We start from the raw sequence: 19,669 nt of genomic DNA on the forward strand, positions 1-19,669 counted from the left end.
TTCATGCACATGCCCAATGGTTTGAGTATTATTTCCAATAAAGGGAGGTTAAAGTAGAAAGTTTAAACACACGTCTATGTTTATATATTATATATGCATATATACACCTATACAAGTGGCTGGTTATTACTCTTGCTGTACTGTTTTTTGCACTCATGAATATAATGCAAAATAAAATTCAAATAAAATGTTTATTTTTGTTTTGGGTTTTTTTTTTTTTTTTTTTTTTTTTTTTTAGAAAGAATCAAATGTCGTTTGTTGGCAGTTTTGACAGCGCTAAAATAAAAAAGGCAGTATATGGAAAATAGGGATTTGCTTTTATTTCTATTAATGCAAAGTCTCTTTTCCTGGAGGGTTGGTTATGTTTGTTTATTTCCAGTGTTGTCTTTAGCAGAAAGGTGATTTGGTTTGCCCTCACTCCTCTATGCTGGTGAGTGAGTCAGAGATGGCTTCCATTTTAATCTGATGTGCTGGGAACATTTAGCCTATTTGATTTTGTCTGCTCTGTGCATTTCTTCAGCAAAAACCAAAACCGCAAAATGGGCCCTTTGTTTTGTGTATGTGATATATCTGCTACTGCTTGGCAGTTGAACTGCACCTTGATAAATAAACTTGCATTCAGTAACTGTTCTCTTGGAAAGGGCTCCTTGTCCTCTTTAAAAAAATATTTTTTAGAACAGAGAAATATTCCCGTCTGCCTTTCCGCCTCTGTATTTTTCCATTACTCCGATGTTTTCATATGTTTTGTTATTGTTGGTAAGCTGACATGGATGTGGTCTGATGTGTTGGATTCGTATGGTTCACTGCACAGCTGTGTGGCAGCTTGTCTGAGGCTGGCCACACCCTGCCTGCAACCTCTGCTGTTTACGTGGTAGACACGCGTGAGGATGACTCTTCGTTTCTTTGCACAGTTGTGCGACCATCGGGAGGCGGGTGGAGGTTTCTGCTTGACTTTGGCCTTCTGCTCTGTGTGTTTCCAGGAGAGCAGACAAGCAGCCTTGGGATTTGCATTTGAGTCCTTGCTTTCCAGGTACATCACCCACTCTGGTTGGACTTTCTGTTTTTAACTTGTGCTCTTCAACTTAAACCTTTTAACTAACGTCATTCAACTAAACCCTTTAAACTAGTGCCCTTCAACTAAACCCTTTGTAGTTTTGCTGGTCATCTAACCCCCTTTAACTAGTGCTATTAAACTGAACCCATTTAACTAGTCCCTTTCGACTAAACCCTGTTTAACTAGTACCCTTCAACTAAAGCCTTTTAACTAGTCTCTTTTAACTAAACCCTTTTAACAAATGCCCTTTAATTAAACCCTTTTAACTAGTCCCCTTCAACTAAACCCTTTTAACTAGTCTCTTTTAACTAAACCCATTTAACTAGTGCCCTTCAAATAAACCCTTTTAACTAGTCCCTTTCAACTAAACCCTTTTAACTAGTACCCTTCAACTAAACACTTTTATCTAGTCCTCTTCAGTGCACTACTGCCCCTTGGTTAGACAGAGTGCTATACTGAGGTCCTTCTCCCACAGATATTTAGGCGCTCTTCTCCTTGCCAGTCGTGATCAGCTCCATGTGTGGGTGTGTCCTGTTTGTCTGCATATGCGAGATGTGGGAGAGACATCAGGGAGACAGGACCTTCAGACCAGAGTACTACACGCCTCAGTACGACACACCAACCCATTTATTTGTGTGAATTCATCAGGATGAGCTGGTCACTGGCTCATAATTCAACTAAATGACCCTTTACAGAGTTAGTTGTTCAACAGAATAATCATTAATACAGCAGAAAACTAATGAATGAATCCATAACTCAAGCATGCTGGAAGCCAGCCATGCGTTGGGATCTCCACGAGGGCCTTCTTCAGCCAGGCCCTGCTCCGCATGGACGTGTCCTTTTCAGGAGCCCGTGGGGGTTGATGAGAAACATCCCAGGAGAAGGACATGGGCCTGCTGTGGGCACAGAGGATGCACGTTTGCCCGTTAATGCGCTGCGTACTCGCGCCGATGAAGCAGCTGCTTACGTTCTCACAGGAGCTAATATCCACATCCGGAACAGCTCGGATGGAGCACGCACACAGAATCTGCCTGCCGTTTCTACAACCATTTCCTGTGTGCCTGCGCATAACAACTATGAAGCTATGAAAATTTAGATGTACAAATTTAGCCAGCGATTCTGTCTCATTTGTTTGGGAAAAAAAATATTCCTTCTCTGGGGTAAAAATCCTCCTGCCTGTCATGTGGATTTATCTGACAGCGTTGTTTACGTGGCGTGGAGGGCACGCCATGCCCTTTGGATCCTCTGGCCCTCCTGCTCCCACACAGAGGAATAAGCCCCATCTCAGTATCCAGTTATTGGCATCACTCAGCCGTGGCAAGCCGGGGTGTATTTGTGGCACATCGCTACGTCTGGGCTCCTAATCGTCTGTGCTGGAATAGTTAGATATTTTTCCCCATTAGAATTTGTGATAAACATGCTCAGTCAGGTGTGGTATGTGCCAGATCCATGAAAGAGCTAATAATGAACTTGGATCAGAGCATATTTGTTTAGTTTAGTTCAATGCAACTCCAGCCGTGTCTGTGTGCATGTGTGTTTATGTGCTGGTGGGTATATACATTAAGGCAGTGCAGGAGAACAAGCAGATTGCCACAGTGGGCTGCTCATCCAGGCCCCTCCAGAGGCTCTCGGCTCTGTGCCTGCTCAATGGCTCCACACAGAAGAACTAGTTGTTTCCTGATTACATAACATCTGTACACACCCCACTCAGATTCCTCCTGCCCCCTCACCACACTCAGAGACTTCTCCTGCCCCCTCACCACACTCAGAGACTCCTCCTGCCCCCTCACCACACTCAGACTCCTCCCGCCCCCTCACCACACTCAGGGACTCCTCCCGCCCCCTCACCACACTCAGACTCCTCCCGCCCCCTCACCACACTCAGGGACTCCTCCCGCCCCCTCACCACATTCAGAGACTCCTCCTGCCCCCTCACCACATTCAGAGACTCCTCCTGCCCCCTCACCACACTCAGAGACTCCTCCTGCCCCCTCACCACACTCAGAGACTCCTCCTGGCCCCTCACCACACTCAGACTCCTCCTGCCCCCTCACCACACTCAGACTCCTCCTGCCCCCTCACCACACTCAGACTCCTCCTGCCCCCTTACCACACTCAGAGACTCCTCCCGCCCCTCACCACACTCAGACTCCTCCTGCCCCCTTACCACACTCAGAGACTCCTCCTGCCCCCTCACCACACTCAGACTCCTCCTGCCCCCTCACCACACTCAGGGACTCCTCCTGCCCCCTCACCACACTCAGAGACTCCTCCTGCCCCCTCACCACACTCAGACTCCTCCTGCCCCCTCACCACACTCAGACTCCTCCTGCCCCCTCACCACACTCAGAGACTCCTCCTGCCCCCTCACCACACTCAGAGACTCCTCCTGCCCCCTCACCACACTCAGACTCCTCCTGCCCCCTCACCACACTCAGACTCCTTCTGCCCCCTCACCACACTCAGAGACTCCTCCTGCCCCCTCACCACACTCAGACTCCTCCTGCCCCCTCACCACATTCAGAGACTCCTCCTGCCCCCTTACCACACTCAGGGACTCCTCCTGCCCCCTCACCACACTCAGAGACTCCTCCTGCCCCCTCACCACACTCAGACTCCTCCTGCCCCCTCACCACACTCAGAGACTCCTCCCGCCCCCTCACCACACTCAGGGACTCCTCCTGCCCCCTCACCACACTCAGACTCCTCCTGCCCCCTCACCACACTCAGACTCCTCCTGCCCCCTCACCACATTCAGAGACTCCTCCTGCCCCCTCACCACACTCAGAGACTCCTCCTGCCCCCTCACCACACTCAGACTCCTCCTGCCCCCTCACCACACTCAGGGACTCCTCCTGTCCCCTCACCACACTCAGAGACTCCTCCTGCCCCCTCACCACACTCAGGGACTCCTCCTGCCCCCTCACCACACTCCTCTTGCACAGCCCTGCTGTCTGCTGCATTTTAATCGAAGAAAGGCTGTGATTAGTATAGTCAGATTAGTGTGGTGGTAAAATCACTCATTGTGTTGTGGAGCCTTAAACCATTAACACACAGTCAAGTGTGTGTGTGTGTGTGTGTGTGTGTGTGTGTGTGTGTGTGTGTGTGTGTGTGTGTGTGTGTGTGTGTGCTTGTGCGTGGGTGTGTGTGTAATAAATTATTATTATAATCTAGGCAATATTTTATATTTTATATATATATATATATATATATATAGCGCTTTGGGTTTTAATTGGTTGCAGATTTTTTTTATTTAGTTGGTCATTTATTTTGAGGCCGGGGGAGCAATAGAAAAAACAACTTTGATAGTGTGGACAAGACCTTAAATTGTAAAAAGAGTTCTCTTCTGTGCTGCCTTTTATATATGGCCTCTCGTGCTACTATATAACACTATATATTAACTGAAAGAGTCAAGGACAGTCCTACTGCAAATAGCTTTATGTCTCCTTTTCACTGTGCTCTCTTAATCTGTCTCTTTTCTCCCTCAGTCATTTCTTACACTCTCGTTTTCTCTCCCTTTCTCTCTGTCTCCATCTTTTTCTCTCTCCCTCCATGTGTGTCTCCTCCACTCTTTTCATTTGTTTTCTCCGCGCATACACAAATACACTTGTATCCCTGTCTGTTAGAACCGCTGTAACCTTTTCAGAGGCTGTTCAGTGTCAGGTGACACTGGTACAGTGTTTCTGGGGAGATCTGGAGGCTCTGACAGCATCAAGCTGATTAGGCCCTAACCAAAGATTCATTAGTTTTATTTAATGGAATAGAAATGAGTGGTTGGGAGATTTGAATAAATTAACCTTCACTGTCTCCCTTGAGGCATGGGCGATTGACAATAGAAGCAAGGATGAATCTTCCTCATGTCACTGATATAATGAGTTCTGATTGCGTTATTGTTGCTTGGAGTGTGTTGTCATTTAACCCCAAACTAGGAAGAGTCAGCGGCCACATGGCGTGACGTGGCTGGGTGATTCGATCGCTGTTTCTCACGATTTGCTCCACAACGAGCGCGAAGGAAATGACAGATTTTACTGGGCTGTTGTTGAAAATGAGGTGTGGCTCTTCTGTGCTCACACCGCCAGCTTGAACAGCTTCAGCTCTCGGCCATACGCAGGTGAGGAGACATACAACCTCTGCCTGTGTGTGTGTCTCAAATCAGCTTGTGTTTTTGGAGGACTAAGTCTTAAAATGGGACATGATAGCTGTAGTAGGCGAAAAATAAACACAAAAAAAATTTGTTATTTTGCTAATTTCTCTATTTTCTCAGGCCATGTCTCTGAATTTGCGGGAACTGTGCAGTCTAACTGTCTGTGAGCAGAACCCTCTGGGCAGTATTCCCACACATTCTCATTTACATTGTCTAGCTCGTTATGAGATCAGTGTTGATTTTTTTGCAGGCAATTTGTTATTTACATTATTTTAGGTACTTGTCTCACTAACTTTATTTTTGTAAAAGAAAATTTGATACACACAACTTGATACATATCAAGTGGGAAGTGTTAGTTTTGCACTCTTAAATATGCGGCCTGACGGCCAATCCCACACAGTGTTGGAGCTGCATGCTGAATGACTAATGAGCTTCATTAGGCTGGACTCCATTGTGAGAGAAATTAATGTAATTGGAGTGTTTTGTTGTCTGGGTCTCACAAATGCTGGATATTATGGGCTGTCGGGACAGCAAAGTACACAGTGTGGGGAATGAGTGAGAGTAGGGTCCACGCAGAGCCTAGCAACGCCTTCCAGACGCTTGCCATATAAGTTTGGCATCCATTGATCACAGCTGATGGAAAATTATAATGATGTTCTTGCTTTAATTTCCTGTAGGGAAAAACGAGTGAATATTAAAGCTTGATCGCTACATGAGTCTGTAGGACTCCCAGCAGGAACCCCTGAGGACTCTGGTCCTTCGTAGCAAATCGGTGGAGATGAATCAGTGAAAGGAGACACAGAATATGTCAGAGGAGTCAGAAGCCTCAGCAGCCCCCCCCCCCCCCACCCCTCCCTCCACCAGACCATGCCCCCCCTCACAGAAACTGTGGCCTAAATTGATGGTCTAGACTCAAGCACCCAGTTAAGAGAACTGCTGGCAGTGCACTTATACGGCACGATGGGCCGCGGATGGCTCTGCAGAACACTGCCTCACTTTGGAAGATATCACAATCTCCTGGTGGGAATATATTAACTTGGTCTTGAGACACATATGTGTTCTGTTCACCTTCGTTACTCAGACCAGCCAACTCTGCTGCTGTTAATCAAAGATGCCTTATCGATGGTATATTCCACTAATTCTGTTCCTCTTTCAGTGTGCCGTGTGGGTGATGCTGCAGTAGTGGGTGGAGTCAGGGTGTGTGGGGCGTTGCTGCAGTAGTGGGTGGAGTCAGGGTGTGTGGGGCGTTGCAGTAGTGGGTGGAGTCAGGGTGTGTGGGGCATTGCTGCAGTAGTGGGTGGAGTCAGGGTGTGTGGGGCGTTGCTGCAGTAGTGGGTGGAGTCAGGGTGTGTGGGGCGTTGCTGCAGTAGTGGGTGGAGTCAGGGTGTGTGGGGCGTTGCTGCAGTAGTGGGTGGAGTCAGGGTGTGTGGGGTGTTGTTGCAGTAGTGGGTGGAGTCAGGGTGTGTGGGGCATTGCTGCAGTAGTGGGTGGAATCAGGGTGTGTGGGGTGTTGTTGCAGTAGTGGGTGGAGTCAGGGTGTGTGGGGAGTTGTTGCAGTAGTGGGTGGAGTCAGGGTGTGTGGGGCGTTGCTGCAGTAGTGGGTGGAGTCAGGGTGTGTGGGGCGATGAGTCTGCTGCAAGTTTCATCGGGGGGGGGGGGGGGGGGGGGTGTTCATTGCTCTGGCTGTGCACATGTGTGTGGGCATGTTTCCATATTTGGCAATACGCATTTCTGACTGTTGGATATCATCAATAAGATACTCTAATGTGTTATGGGAGGTGGATGATGGATGATGATGTGTGTATATCTTTAGTGAGATTGCACACTCAGTTGTACAGTGTCTGCCTCTGACTGTGTGCTTGTGCTGTCTGTCTGTCTACCTGTCTGTCTGTTTACCTGTCTGTCTGTCCAAGGCTGAGGGGTGTGCGGGGCTCACCTGGGGTTCTCCTGCTTCTCCAGATTTGTGGAGGTTGAGCTGATTAGTCCTGCAGCTGAGGCCTTTGCTGGTATGTCTGCTTTGATGTAGGCAGGAGGGAGAAGCAGATGCCCCCATCACCCCCCCTCTGCCCCGCAGCCAGCTGCCCCACATGAGGACAGGGCCCAATTAGAAAACCATACACCATAAAACTGGCCCATGCTCTCCTAATGGGGGCTTATACATAGAAACGTTAAGATGTGTGGTGATGAAGTTCGCCTAAGCACCGGTGATGTTAGCACGATTAAAAATGGCTGCCTTTGCCACCACTGCGTCTGTCACCTGTAGGCGTTATCTCCACGCCTCCGCCGTGTGCGCTAATCGGCCCGTAAAGGCCTGGCGCGCACGGCCGTGCACGTGACCACCGTCCGGAGGGAGCACTCACGTCAGCGATGGCGTCGGGCCACCGGCGAATGCGTTTCGCAGCTATGAGACGGTGACGGCGGGAGACGGCTACTGCACGGTGACGGCAGGGAGGGATGCTGGCCCTGCCCGGCGACCAGCGCTCTCCAGCACCTCTGCCTGAATAAAACGCACACACAGCAGTTTGTTGTTTCTCGGCGTCCACACAGAGGAGGGTGTGTGTCGGCCCCTAATTGACATTCTGCGAGGTGTAATGGAGTCTGTGTAATGAGCGCTCACACGTCACTCTCTCCCGTCGCTCTGAGCTCTCCTGTGTTTCCGCTCACAGAGACGTCTTGTGTGCTGGCCGCGCGAGCTTCCACTCCTCTGTGAGCGGGTGTGTTTGCGTGTTTGGAGAGTCGCCCCCACACTGCTCTTTGATGTCCGCAGCAGGGCCAGGTGGAGGAACGTCACACTGACGGCCATTGATGGACGGGCGGCTTTGAGCTTGAGTTGTAACGCAGCGCTCCAGAGAGGGGCCTCTGTGCGTGTGTTGCAGGGCGTCGCCCCGACGATGGCACGCTGACATCAGCCGGCCTAGTTGACGCTCCCGTTGCTGTGGACTCCTCCGGCTGTAATCGACTCATTCATGAGTCCAGTTCATTTTCGAGTTCCAGACTTTCTGTGGAAATGAAGCTAACAGATGTGTGCAAGTTACTGGTGTGAAATACACAGAGACTTTTTATGCAAGATAATTAAGCATATATATTTTGCAGTTTGTTTTATAAACAGGTTTGTCTAGACTACGCTCGATGCTTACACTATAAATACCAACCAAAGTGAAAAGCTAAGTTAATAGACCAATAAGAATTCTCCAGACATCTGACATGTTTCCCATAAGCTGGATCATGCAGGCACCTTGTTCATTTATCTGGCCCGGGCTTTAGTCATTCCACACAGTCGCCGTGCGCATTCCCCGGCGTGCCAGAGACGTCCCGGGCTAAGAATAGAGGAGCGCTTCACTTCACCCAGAGTGGTGGACTGGCTCTCTCACGGGGCTTCACCTCGTCCGCCTCGTGACTGGCTTTAGCTGCTGTGCTCACGGGTGCTAGTGGCCCTGGGCTCGTCTCCGCGGCTAATTTGGGACGTGGCTCTCGTGCTCGCAGACGCGGTGGCAGGGTTGAGTTTGCCATTTGACCTTGAGGAATTGCAGCAACGCGGCCAGAGCCCCCAGCACTCCGGTTAGTATTTATTCTGCAGCATCTGGTGGTTTGTGCGGGACGGCGAGGCCTAGCACTACGGGACCTGTTGCATTAGTGCATTCCTGGCTGGGCTCAGCAGCGTGACCTTTCTGGAAGCCACTGTTCCAGCGCACCTGTTGGGCAGGAGTGTTCTGACTCGCTCCCCTGGAACCCCTGACGTTCATGGTAGTGTCAGACTACTGAATCTTTCTGTGTCTTTACAAAAGTATTTGTGAACGGAATGAAGACGTGCAGTAGAGTGCAAAAGCCTCAGGCCACCATTACATTTGTTGGTTTATATATTATTTCTCGCTATGTCCCTTTCTAAAGATGCAAATAGTAAATACAGAAATAAAACAAAAAAACAAAATGGCTTCATGCTAAAGTCAGTATATAATGTGACCTCCCTTGGCACCTAAATCTGTTGGAGATGGTCCTGATGATTCTTGAGGTAATGGTAAACCAGGCCATTCAGGTTCCATTCTGTCTAGGCTGAAGAGACCCAGGTTCCTGCCCTGTTCACATGTAAGAGGAGGTCACACTTCATGCTTCCCACTGCAGCTTACTGAAGCTGTTTTCTATGATTGTTTCAGTTGGATCACAGGTGAAGCGGCACTCTAACATGGCAGCCTGGTGTTCTGCCAGTGTTCTTCTCCACAGCAGACAAAGATTTGGGTGGAATATTCTGGAGAGGGGAGGAGCTCAGTTCAACATTTCTTTGATGTTAATTTAAGCCTGTCCTTCTTCATAACCTGTGGATGAAGTTCTGTTTGACAGGAACCCCCCACCCCCCCCCCACCACCACCACCACCACCACCTGGAAACAATGCACACGTGGGCGGGTGTGTATGTGTGAATGTGGAGGGGGGGGTGAGTAAACCATCCAAAGGATGAGTGAAGTTCAAAGGGTCTTCTGCATGTAAGAACAAATGATTGCTTAATGGTCCTTGCTCAAGAGAGGGCGGGCCCTCCAAGGCTGGGACAGAGCTCTTTGTTCTCACGCGGGTCCTGGTGAGGTTAATACGATTCTCTCCCATCAGACCCATTAGATCCAGTTGTGAGTTTATGTGCGCTAAGAATACACGTTGCTTAACACCTTTCAAAAGCGTGCAGCGAGTACACAGGCGCTGTGGGTTTCCCTTTTCTGTTTGAGCCAGGTAAGGACCTGTGGACGGCGAGCGAGCCGGCTGAGCACGTTAGGTCACTGAAGTTCTGATGCTCTGTGGCATACAGTGACCCCTCTCTGCCTCAGCCGGATCAGTTGGGCTTAATCTTCGGGTTAAGTTTTTCGGGCTTGGGGAAGATGAATGGTTTGCCATTGAGAAGCTCTGACACTGGGGACCGGCTGAATCCGAGGGTTTTGATAGAAGCGCTATCCGCGTTGAATAAATCAGCGTGAGCGACGGGGCTCCAGCTGCTGCTAATAGAGCCCGTGTGGTGAGGAGGAAGGAGCGTGAGCTGGAACGTTCTAGAACGTTCTGGAGCTGTTGGCGTGGAACAGGAATGTATTGTCAATGCAGGAAGCCGATTCAGGGCCCTGTTGGGAACGCCCCCGGTCCCCGACGCAGAGTGCTGCGTGCAGCTCAGCCGTTGCGAATCCGTGGCCTCATCCAGCACCCCTGATGGATCCTGGCCTTTCCTGGCGTCGGCCTCTGTGTCCATGCGCAGAGGGATTTAATACTCAAACGGCGGTGCAGGGTTTGCCTGTGAGGTGCTGGTTCAGCTCAATGGATCACAGGCGGGTTCAGGAGGTTCTGCTCCGCTGGAGGCTAAACGCCACCTCTTACCCGTGTGTTCTGAGGCGTATGTCCCCACTCCCTTAGAACACATTTACTGCTCTCCACTATAACCTCAGTACCACTCACAACATGAGGCGCTCTCCCCTGTGTGCCTCTAGGGCGCCCCCTGGTGGCTGAAACCATGGCAGTGGCCAGGGTGTGTGTGTGGTCTCCTCTGTACTGAAACCAAGCCCTCCGGGCCTGCCCTGAGGCTCCAGTAATCCAGACAGAGTGAGCCATGCAGAGTCTCCTGCCTGTGTTATACTCAGCCTGGTGGATCTCTGCTTTGTCCTCTAGTACTGATCCATACATGGCAGTGTATGCACACACACACACACACACACACACACACACACACTCACTCTCATCACAGTCCCCATCAGAGTCAGTTGTATCTCTGATCATCAGCGCTGTCATTATCTGTGTTAGTGCATTGATCTTGCCTAAGCGGTGGGGTGTGCATTTACTGCGTATTGTAGCTCATCACACTGGTGATAAATCCATTCCTGTTTGTTTTGTGTGGTTGGGTGGACGTGTGTGTGGGTGTGTGTATGACGGTGTGAGTGTGCGTGCGTACATGCAGGCAGCACAGAATCAGGACCGTTGTCATCAGGACTGTATGTGACAGAGGGCTTAGACCTCGGTCTTCACCATCACCAGTCTCATTGGCAGTATCGATCCTCTTCCAGCTGTGTGCGTTTCGGCGTGACCTACTGACTGCCGTGTGGGTGACTCGGGTGTCACGGCTCCGCGTAGCGCCTGGTGAAGAGGTGGGCCATGTTGACTAAGGCTTGGATTAACCAGCCTCTGAAAGGGAACCTGAGAGGTTAGACAGAGTGCCACGCCAGAGACGTGTGGAGGGAGGAGAGGAAACTACACCTCCTCTAGGGGCTTTTTGCAGGAAGAGCCCTCCGTGGGTGCACCTCCATATATGAACAGGACCTGCCCGGCTCTCATATGCATCCCATTAACATCTTATTTATATGCATTTCCACAGATGAGCTCTCTTGGAGGGGGTCGGGGTTAAAGCTCTTTGCATGTGTGACAGCCCGTTCTCTTGTTCCCTCCACTCGTTTGTCCCTCATTGTCTCCCTTCTCGTCCTGTGTCCTCTAAAGGACACATCCCCGTGGGCTCACGCTCTCAGCAGCTCTGACGCGTCGCATCCTGCATGCGCTTATTTGTGTTCCCCGGCCGGCACAGCGGCGATACTCCCCCTTCATCTTGTCCTCATAAAGGCAAAGTGGTTTGGCCCCGCCATTGAGTGCTGCTTAAATAACTCAGCCAACTCTGCTCTAATGGAAGAGATGGATCCTGTTGGGAGGAGTCCAGGAAGACGGCGTTGCTGCGCTCGGGGACGTTAGGACCACAGCGTTGAGGACTCGCCTACACACTCAAGGCCCTACAAAACAGGGTTTAAGATGATAAAGGAAGACATTCATACATATTTAACCTGAAGGCATAAATTGTTTTAGTGGGACCCAGAGATGTTTTAGTGGTGGGGGGTTGAATAAGCTACTGAAATTGTTTGTGGAAGAGATGACAGACTGTGACAGATACGGAAAGAAGAAAGCATTTGGTGGGGGGGGGCAGACCTGTGGAAAGTGTACTGAGTACTGAATACAGATACCAACAACTGAATACAGATACCAACGACTGAATACAGAAACTAACAACTGAATACTGAATATCATTTTATTTATTGGAAGCTTGTGGACTCATTCAATTCTATTCACAGTATTAAAACAGCTTGATATTAATGCATGAGTAACAGTGTGCTGTTGGTAAAGGGGAATGACTTTACTTTAGTGTCAAAGCAAAGCAATCTTTAGACATAGTTTGTGGAGAAGGTGGACCTTGAGATAACCCCCCGAGTTCATGAACCAGGAATGTCTTAAGGTGGTAAATGTTCATTAGGAGGAGGCCTGGCATGTTAAGATGTTGTTTGGTTTGGCAGGCAGGTTTGAGTAGCTGATCTTTGACAGCATCGTCCTCGCTCCTGTAGCCGTGAGCCTGAGATATTGACGTAGTTGTGGTGCTTCATACCCCTTAGCATCCATATACTAACCCAGGTACCCACTCAAGACACCATGTCTGGGAGCCCTGGACTGCAGTTTCATGAACACGTGCTTTCATTCTGACTTTGTCACCAGCAAAAGTTCACCTGCTGCCTTTAATCTGCACTCCCTGCCGGTAGCTTTTCCAAGTGCTTTACAGTGATGCTAGTTTTTGGCACATGGCCAGCAAGATCACTGCCATCCAAACTCCACCCATAGTTGAATGGTGTACAGTAGTTGTAGCAGTAGATGTCTGATACAGGAAGGTTGTTCTGAACCAGGTCCTCTCTCCAGGAAGGATGTAGACTAAAGTAAAGGTCCCAGTACCCAATCTTAAAGGACCCCTGACTGGTGAACCCTATAAAAACATGGAAGGAGACCAACTATTTTCTGTTCGCTGTGTGCAGAGCTGCTTTGTGCAATGCCCCCCACATCCTTAGCTCGGAAATGCTCCTGCTTTTAAGAAATATGTTTACTATTGGTAATTTAAGAACCCAGTCTGGTTTTGCTTTCACTTACCTTTCTTTTTATTTATTTATTTAGTTTTTTATTATTATTTTTAAGTTAAATGGGTTTTTTGTTGGTGCAGTGTAAACAGGGCCCCACTGGAAAACTACAGGCTCTCCGCTCTACATCCGTCTATAAATAACTGCTAAATAAATAAATAAATCCCCATGTGGCAGCCACACAAGTAGGATGTTGTGTTCCAGTGTGTCAAAGGCAGCACTCGGGTACAGATGTGATACAATGGCCATTTTGTGCTGTCTCCTCCTTAGCGAGCTCTCTTCTGTACTACACCGTGGACGTTCTGTCTGCGTGTTCTTACTCTTCGCGCCCGGAGTCCCAGGAGTGGATTGATCTTCCAGGCCGGCTTAATTAAACAGGCTGGTAGGAATTAGGCGTTTTTACAGCAGGGCTGCCGGACACGCTTACAAGATTAATTGGAGCATCTTTCATGCCTGGAGAGGTGGTTTGGGACACCCTGCCAAGGCAGGCAGGTGGAGCCAGAGTGATGAGCAGACAGGTAGACAGACAGACAGGGGCAGACAGACAGACTGGAAGCATGCGGAGGTGCAGTAAGAAAACAAGAGAGCTCCCTCGCACAGTGCGTTTGATGTTCTGTAGGAATCAGCCCTGGATGAATCACTGTAATTCGTGCGACATGCACTCTTGGGGAAAATGCAAACAGGCGTTTTATTAAACGTATCCGTGTAGGCCCCCGTGGGAGGGGCTTCGGTTCCTGTTGCTCACGCTGCGCTTCGTGCTGGTCTAACTCAGACGTGGGGGGGTATGAGAGAGGGAGGGATAGAGATGGGGGGGGGGGGGGGGGGGGCAGGAAACTGTTGGTGTGTTAGATTTCCCTGTCATTTTGAGAGGAAGCCATGCAGAAAGGCAGAGAGGCAGCTGCCGGCATTCCACACAGTTTGCCTCGTCTTCTTTATGAGCACACAACAGCTCAGATCATGGCCAGAAGCTGTAATCATGGACCGTGCTCCTCTATAGCACAATGTTGCTTTGTGACAGAAATGTGCTTACACGGGGTGAGTGATGGCACAGGTGGGGGTGCATGCACAGGATCAGAGAGATTCCATCAGGCCGCTACTGATGAGAATGGGCGTCGTGCCGCCGGCGTAGACCCCACGTTTAAAATCGCCCCGTAAACGTGTGGTGGAGTCGCTTGTCTTGGGTAACGGAGAGAGAGAGAGAAACATTCATCAAAACGGCACCTTCGCACATGCATAAATGCATGAGTCTCATTTGGTGTCAGAGGCCGTCAACAGCTTCCTATACGGAATAGCGAGAGCCTTTGCTCACAGGAAGGACTCAGTCACGTCTCTCACCCTCCATCAGCAGCCTCATCTCTCTCACTCTCACTCTCTCCTTCACTCTCCGCTGTTCTCGTCTTTCTCTCCCTCTTTTCTCTCCCTTTCTCAGACTTCTGCTCACTCTTTTACTTCCCTCCCCTCGTTCAAAGCGTCTTTCTGCCTCAGTTACTCTTGCTTAGTTTCGTTTTATCTCCCCCCGTCTCTGTCTATCAGATAAGAGGGTCTATATGCTCCCTCTCAGCTCTGAGTCAGTGTAAGTGATCTGCATTTCTCTCTGTCCCCAGTGTCTATCAGTGGTAGGAACAGTATTACTCATTAAAATCTCATCAGTGGCTCTATTGAAGCATCCCAATCTTAGGCAGGAGTTCAGAGTCATGGCCAAAAATTATCCTAATTCATTTTTTCCCTTCTCTTTTCCTTCAGCATAAATGGGGGAAAAATAAGATTTTTCTTCTATCTAAGAGAAGTAAACTCTGTATTCCTCAAAATTGGATTTTGTCTTACATGTACTCTGCCGAAGCTAAAATGTCCCATTTATTCAGGGTTCTTCACTTTAAGTTTTTAAGGCCATCTTGGGCAGAATGTACCACTCTGTGGGTATGGAGTTCATCCAGAGGGTGCCAGGAGCATCCTTATGTGGGTGATCCATGCCATTCGGATTCTGCACAAAGACCCCACTGCCCCCCCCCCCCCCCCCCCCCCCCCCCCCCCCCCCGTGAGCAGTTACCCAACATGTGTTGAAATGCTCCCGGAGTAAACAGGCTGCAGCTGGAGACGTTTGGGTCACACAGAGGTCTGCGGCCCCATGCTAAGCTTTGCTCCTGACTAGTTCCTGCTGAGGAGATCTTGAAGTGGATCCTCACGTTCTTGGACATGTTTTACCAGTAATGTGTGCAGAGACTGTGCAGTCTTTGTATTCCACGATACATAAAACAAGAGTCTGTCCTATACTCCTATTACAGCACTGGTGCGGTTGAACTGCCCATTATAGCACTGGTCCTATTGACTGGTCCAGCATATTATAGCACTGGTCCTCTGGACCAGACCCGTGCTGTCTGGCACACGGTCCAACTGAGTTGGCTTTGTTCACTATGTTCACTATGCATCGTAGTCACATGGACAACTGGATCGATATTGTCAATATTGCATAGACATGAGTTAGGACTCTGAGATAATTAGGGCAAGTCATTGTACAATGTTTTAGTGTTAGATTTTTGTGTGTGTGTTTTTTTGTGTTATGTTTGTTTTGTATTGGGGGGGGGGGACTAAAAATTTGCACACATTGTATAGGATGTGTTTACAGGATGCTGTTGATATAGTGATATACTGTGATCTAATCTGAAATTTGAAATGCATTTCTGAATATAGTTTCTGTAAACACAGCATACAGTATGCATTTATGTATAAATATACAACATTTTCAGTCATCAACTATTCATTCACCATCATCAACTAGTCATTCATTAAAGAGCCTGCTGGAAATACGACACAGTTCTGCAGTCGAGACTGTTGGCATCGGCAACATTATCCCCAAAAAACTCAAGGCAGCCACTAGGTCCAACTATGGAGGCAGAATAAACATAGTATATATGCAGTATGTAATAAATGGATCCCTCTGTGTGACGGGATGCTTGGCCCCCTGATCGTGCCTCTCCCCGGTTATCACTGGCCATGTCTAGGCGCAGAGGACTGTGGGCCGGGGGCTGAGATGGACAGGAAGTAGAGGGAGAGTCGTGGGTGCGTGCTACGATGTGAGTGGCTGCTGCCGGCGTAGGCCCCGCCTTCCTCACAGGGGAGAGACAGGAAGAGAGAGAGAGCTGGGTGGAGTCATGGTGTGGGTGTGGCCTCCAAAACTCCAGCCCGGCTCTGCTTGTCTTTTCTGTATCCGTCCGCTATTTTTGTGTCCCTGTGGTTGACGGGTTATTTTTCTTCTGTGTTGTGGTCTCGTTTTCCCCCGTCTGGCTAAATGTTCGAGTCTATTTCTCTCGATCTTGCCCTCTTCTCTTGATCTATCAGAATATCTATCTGTCTCTAACTCTTTCTTCTTTTCCTCTATAAATTCCTAAATATCTGTCTCTCTCACGCTCTTACTGTCTTGCTCTCCTTTCTACCTAAATATCTATCCATCTCTCTTTCTTGCTCTTTCTCTTACACGTTCTTGCACTCTCTCTGTCTCCATACACACACACACACACACACACACACACACACTGTATTTTGAGACCCTCAGAATGGGCGTTGGAGGTCAGATGCAGGATGTTAAGGCACCAGTTTGGGGTTTTTGCTCTGTGATGGTGGGGTGAGCTGGAAGAAGCTGGGAGACATTCCTACACTCCATCCTTCCTGCTTCCTTAAGAAAAACAAAGCCAAGCAAAACAAGTGTAAACCAGGAGAGCTAATGAATATTTCATGAGAACAGTCCTGTGTCTCCCAGACATCTGTGTGAATCATAAATAGCATCACACTTTTACTGTAGAAGATAACAAAACAATACTGATATATTACGCCAAGCACTCACTTTCATTATTTGCTTATTGTTGCTTTGGTCTGAAGTAGTATGTTTATATTGAGTCAGTCATTTCTCAGCGAGCTTGCCCTCCTGTCTCTGTTGAGAGAGGACACAGTGGCGTGGTTCACTGACCACTCTCTGTAGCACTTTCTCTTTGCACCAGACCAGCCCACAGTTCTTTATCTAAGGCGATTCTGTTAAGAAAAAGAAGGGGTTAATGACTCCTGGCAGCCTCTGTGAGGATAATCTTGTCTTGGTCCTTTTCCGGAAAGAAGTACGCTGCTTTTGAAATGAAAAGAATGATGGAATATATCTGTTTGTGTCTCTCCCAGGACTGAATCCGCTGCCCTTTGACCCTGCCACCAATAACGAGCCCTTGCAGTTCAACAGCTCCAATGGGCCTCTGGTGTCCGAGTGCCCTCTGGAGAACGGCACAGAGAGCAGTGGGAAGAAGAGGAAGAGGCCCAGTCTTCCTCCAGGTATGTAAAGCTTCCTCAGCTGCATTCTCACCATCATCATCCTCAGCTCCAGTATCATCCTTCAGCTCTGGGTGTGACTCACTTCTGTCGAGCAGGTCTGTTTTTTAGTAGGATAGAATATAGACTGCAGTAATGTCACATAACTGTTACACTGTACAAATGACAAATACATGCACACATATACACACTCAGATATATCACACGCACACATACACACACACACACACACACACACACACACACACACACACACACACATATATATATATATATATACAGTCTATATATACATACAGTATATATATACAGTCTATATACATACAGTATATATACTCACTTTTAACAGAGGCTTGGGAGTTTGAAGGCAATATAGGCTAAGCTTAGAACTTTTGGAAGCCTTATTTGTCTTATATTTTTTACTTTACCTGTGGGGCCTGTCTCTCTTCGTTTTAAAATGCATTGTTACCTATTTGTGGTTTACTTCACTTAAAGATTCAAAATACACATTTTTGCCTACTGCATAAAAAGGTTAAGTCTGGAGGTCAACGATGTCTTGGCGTCTGGGAAGTATAAACATCAGCGGTGTGAGGTGTCGGGGCAGGCTAGAAGACGCTCTGACCTCTGTGAGCCCGTTGTGCGTGACCTGAGTGAAGAACCATTCGGGGCCCAGGCACGGCCTCCACGCTACTGTGAGCCTGTGGAGAGATGACCCGCAGAGCTCCAAACGGGATGTGTGGCGGGATGTTGCCGAGGGGGCGTGTCCTGGAGTGCGTTTCCTGGCTTTCTGAGGTGTTAATTGGATGGGATTGTCGGTGTTAATGAGCCCATTTTTGGTCGACTGCTCATTGAGCGGACGTGTGCACCATTCGCAGCTCTCGGTTCTCCCACACTGTGCACTCTTCCAGCTCCAGATCTGATGGCACCTCTTTTGCGTTCAACCCCTTCAGTGCACCAGGTTCCTACGCTGTTTGGACGCCCCGAGTGCTCCTTCCGGGCTTTTGTTAGTGCCGAGGCGTGTGGCGGGGGTGTTTGCTCTCGCCCAGACCTTAATCGGGACATAAACGCGGAGGGTACGTGTCCCGTCCGCCAGCCGCTCTCTCCTCCGTACACGTCCGCACCACTCGCGCTAATGGAAGAGAGACGGGCTGTACTGGGCCACCCGCTCCAGACGCCTGACGTGCAGATCAAAGGCCTCCACCGACCTTGAGATCAAAGCCTGCCAGCGCTAATCTAATCTGCCCATTTTTACAACACTCATTTTCTCACCGCAAGCGGAGCAGTGGACACGGCACGGGGGTGACGGCACAGTGCATGAGACGATCGATCCGCACAGCTCCCCTTATGGGCCGCTCGGTCCACGGGAGGCGGGATGCTCTTGGTTCTGTTCATCTGAGTGATGGGGAGGGGTCCAAGGCTGCCTGGCCTGCCTCCCTGACCTCCCTGACCTCCCTGACCTCCCAGACCTCCCTGACCTGCCTGACCTCCCTGACCTGCCTGACCTCCCAGACCTCCCTGACCTGCCTGGCCTGCCTGACCTCCCAGACCTGCCTGACCTCCCAGACCTCCCTGACCTGCCTGGCCTGCCTGACCTCCCAGACCTGCCTGACCTCCCAGACCTCCCTGACCTGCCTGGCCTGCCTGACCTCCCAGACCTGCCTGACCTCCCAGACCTCCCTGACCTGCCTGACCTGCCTGACCTCCCAGACCTCCCAGACCTCCCTGACCTCCCTGACCTGCCTGACCTCCCAGACCTCCCAGACCTCCCTGACCTCCCAGACCTCCCTGGCCTCCCTGACCTCCCAGACCTCCCTGACCTCCCAGACCTCCCAGACCTCCCTGACCTCCCAGACCTCCCTGGCCTGCCTCCCTGGACTGTCCCCTGAAGTCAAACTCTTGCTCTGTTGCCATTCTGGTTGTCACCCAAGAATTAGCACGGAGCATTTCTCCTGAGCGGCTGTGTCGTCCCTGCAGCTGGTCGGGCGTTAAACTGTTCTCGTCCGACGCGTCTGCATCTGGTCCATCCTCGTCCCGGCGCCAGAACGGAAGGGGGGAAGAAATAAGTGATCGACAGCAGCGCAGCATCTGGAACCCAAAACACTGAGAAGGTTTAATGTCTTCTGGCAAGTCTGGGTAGGAGAAGTTCTCCCTAGGTCTCAGAGGAGGAGAGCTAATCTAGAGACGCCTGGGGGATGGCGAGGGGGTGTGTGGGGGTGAGACTAATTACCAACCATGCAGATTTAACCTCGTTAAAGCATCATACTGGATG

The 19,669-nt window shown here is 49.7% G+C and overlaps 1 protein-coding gene across 5 annotated transcripts in view; it reads left to right on the plus strand.

The window, feature by feature from the left end:
* enox2 (ecto-NOX disulfide-thiol exchanger 2) overlaps nucleotides 1-19,669 on the plus strand; it is a 174,634-nt gene that overhangs the window by 67,066 nt on the left and 87,899 nt on the right. For 4 of the 5 annotated variants that reach the window (XM_077005888.1, XM_077005887.1, XM_077005889.1 and 1 more), the window contains one exon: nucleotides 17,257-17,403. In XM_077005888.1, the coding sequence (XP_076862003.1) occupies nucleotides 17,257-17,403 (147 nt within the window). Of the gene's footprint in view, nucleotides 1-980; nucleotides 1,031-17,256; nucleotides 17,404-19,669 lie in introns of all 5 variants that reach the window. The other variant, XM_077005891.1, reaches the window with a different exon arrangement.

This window comes from Brachyhypopomus gauderio, chromosome 5 (genome assembly GCF_052324685.1).
Source record: "Brachyhypopomus gauderio isolate BG-103 chromosome 5, BGAUD_0.2, whole genome shotgun sequence".
NCBI lineage: Eukaryota > Metazoa > Chordata > Actinopteri > Gymnotiformes > Hypopomidae > Brachyhypopomus > Brachyhypopomus gauderio.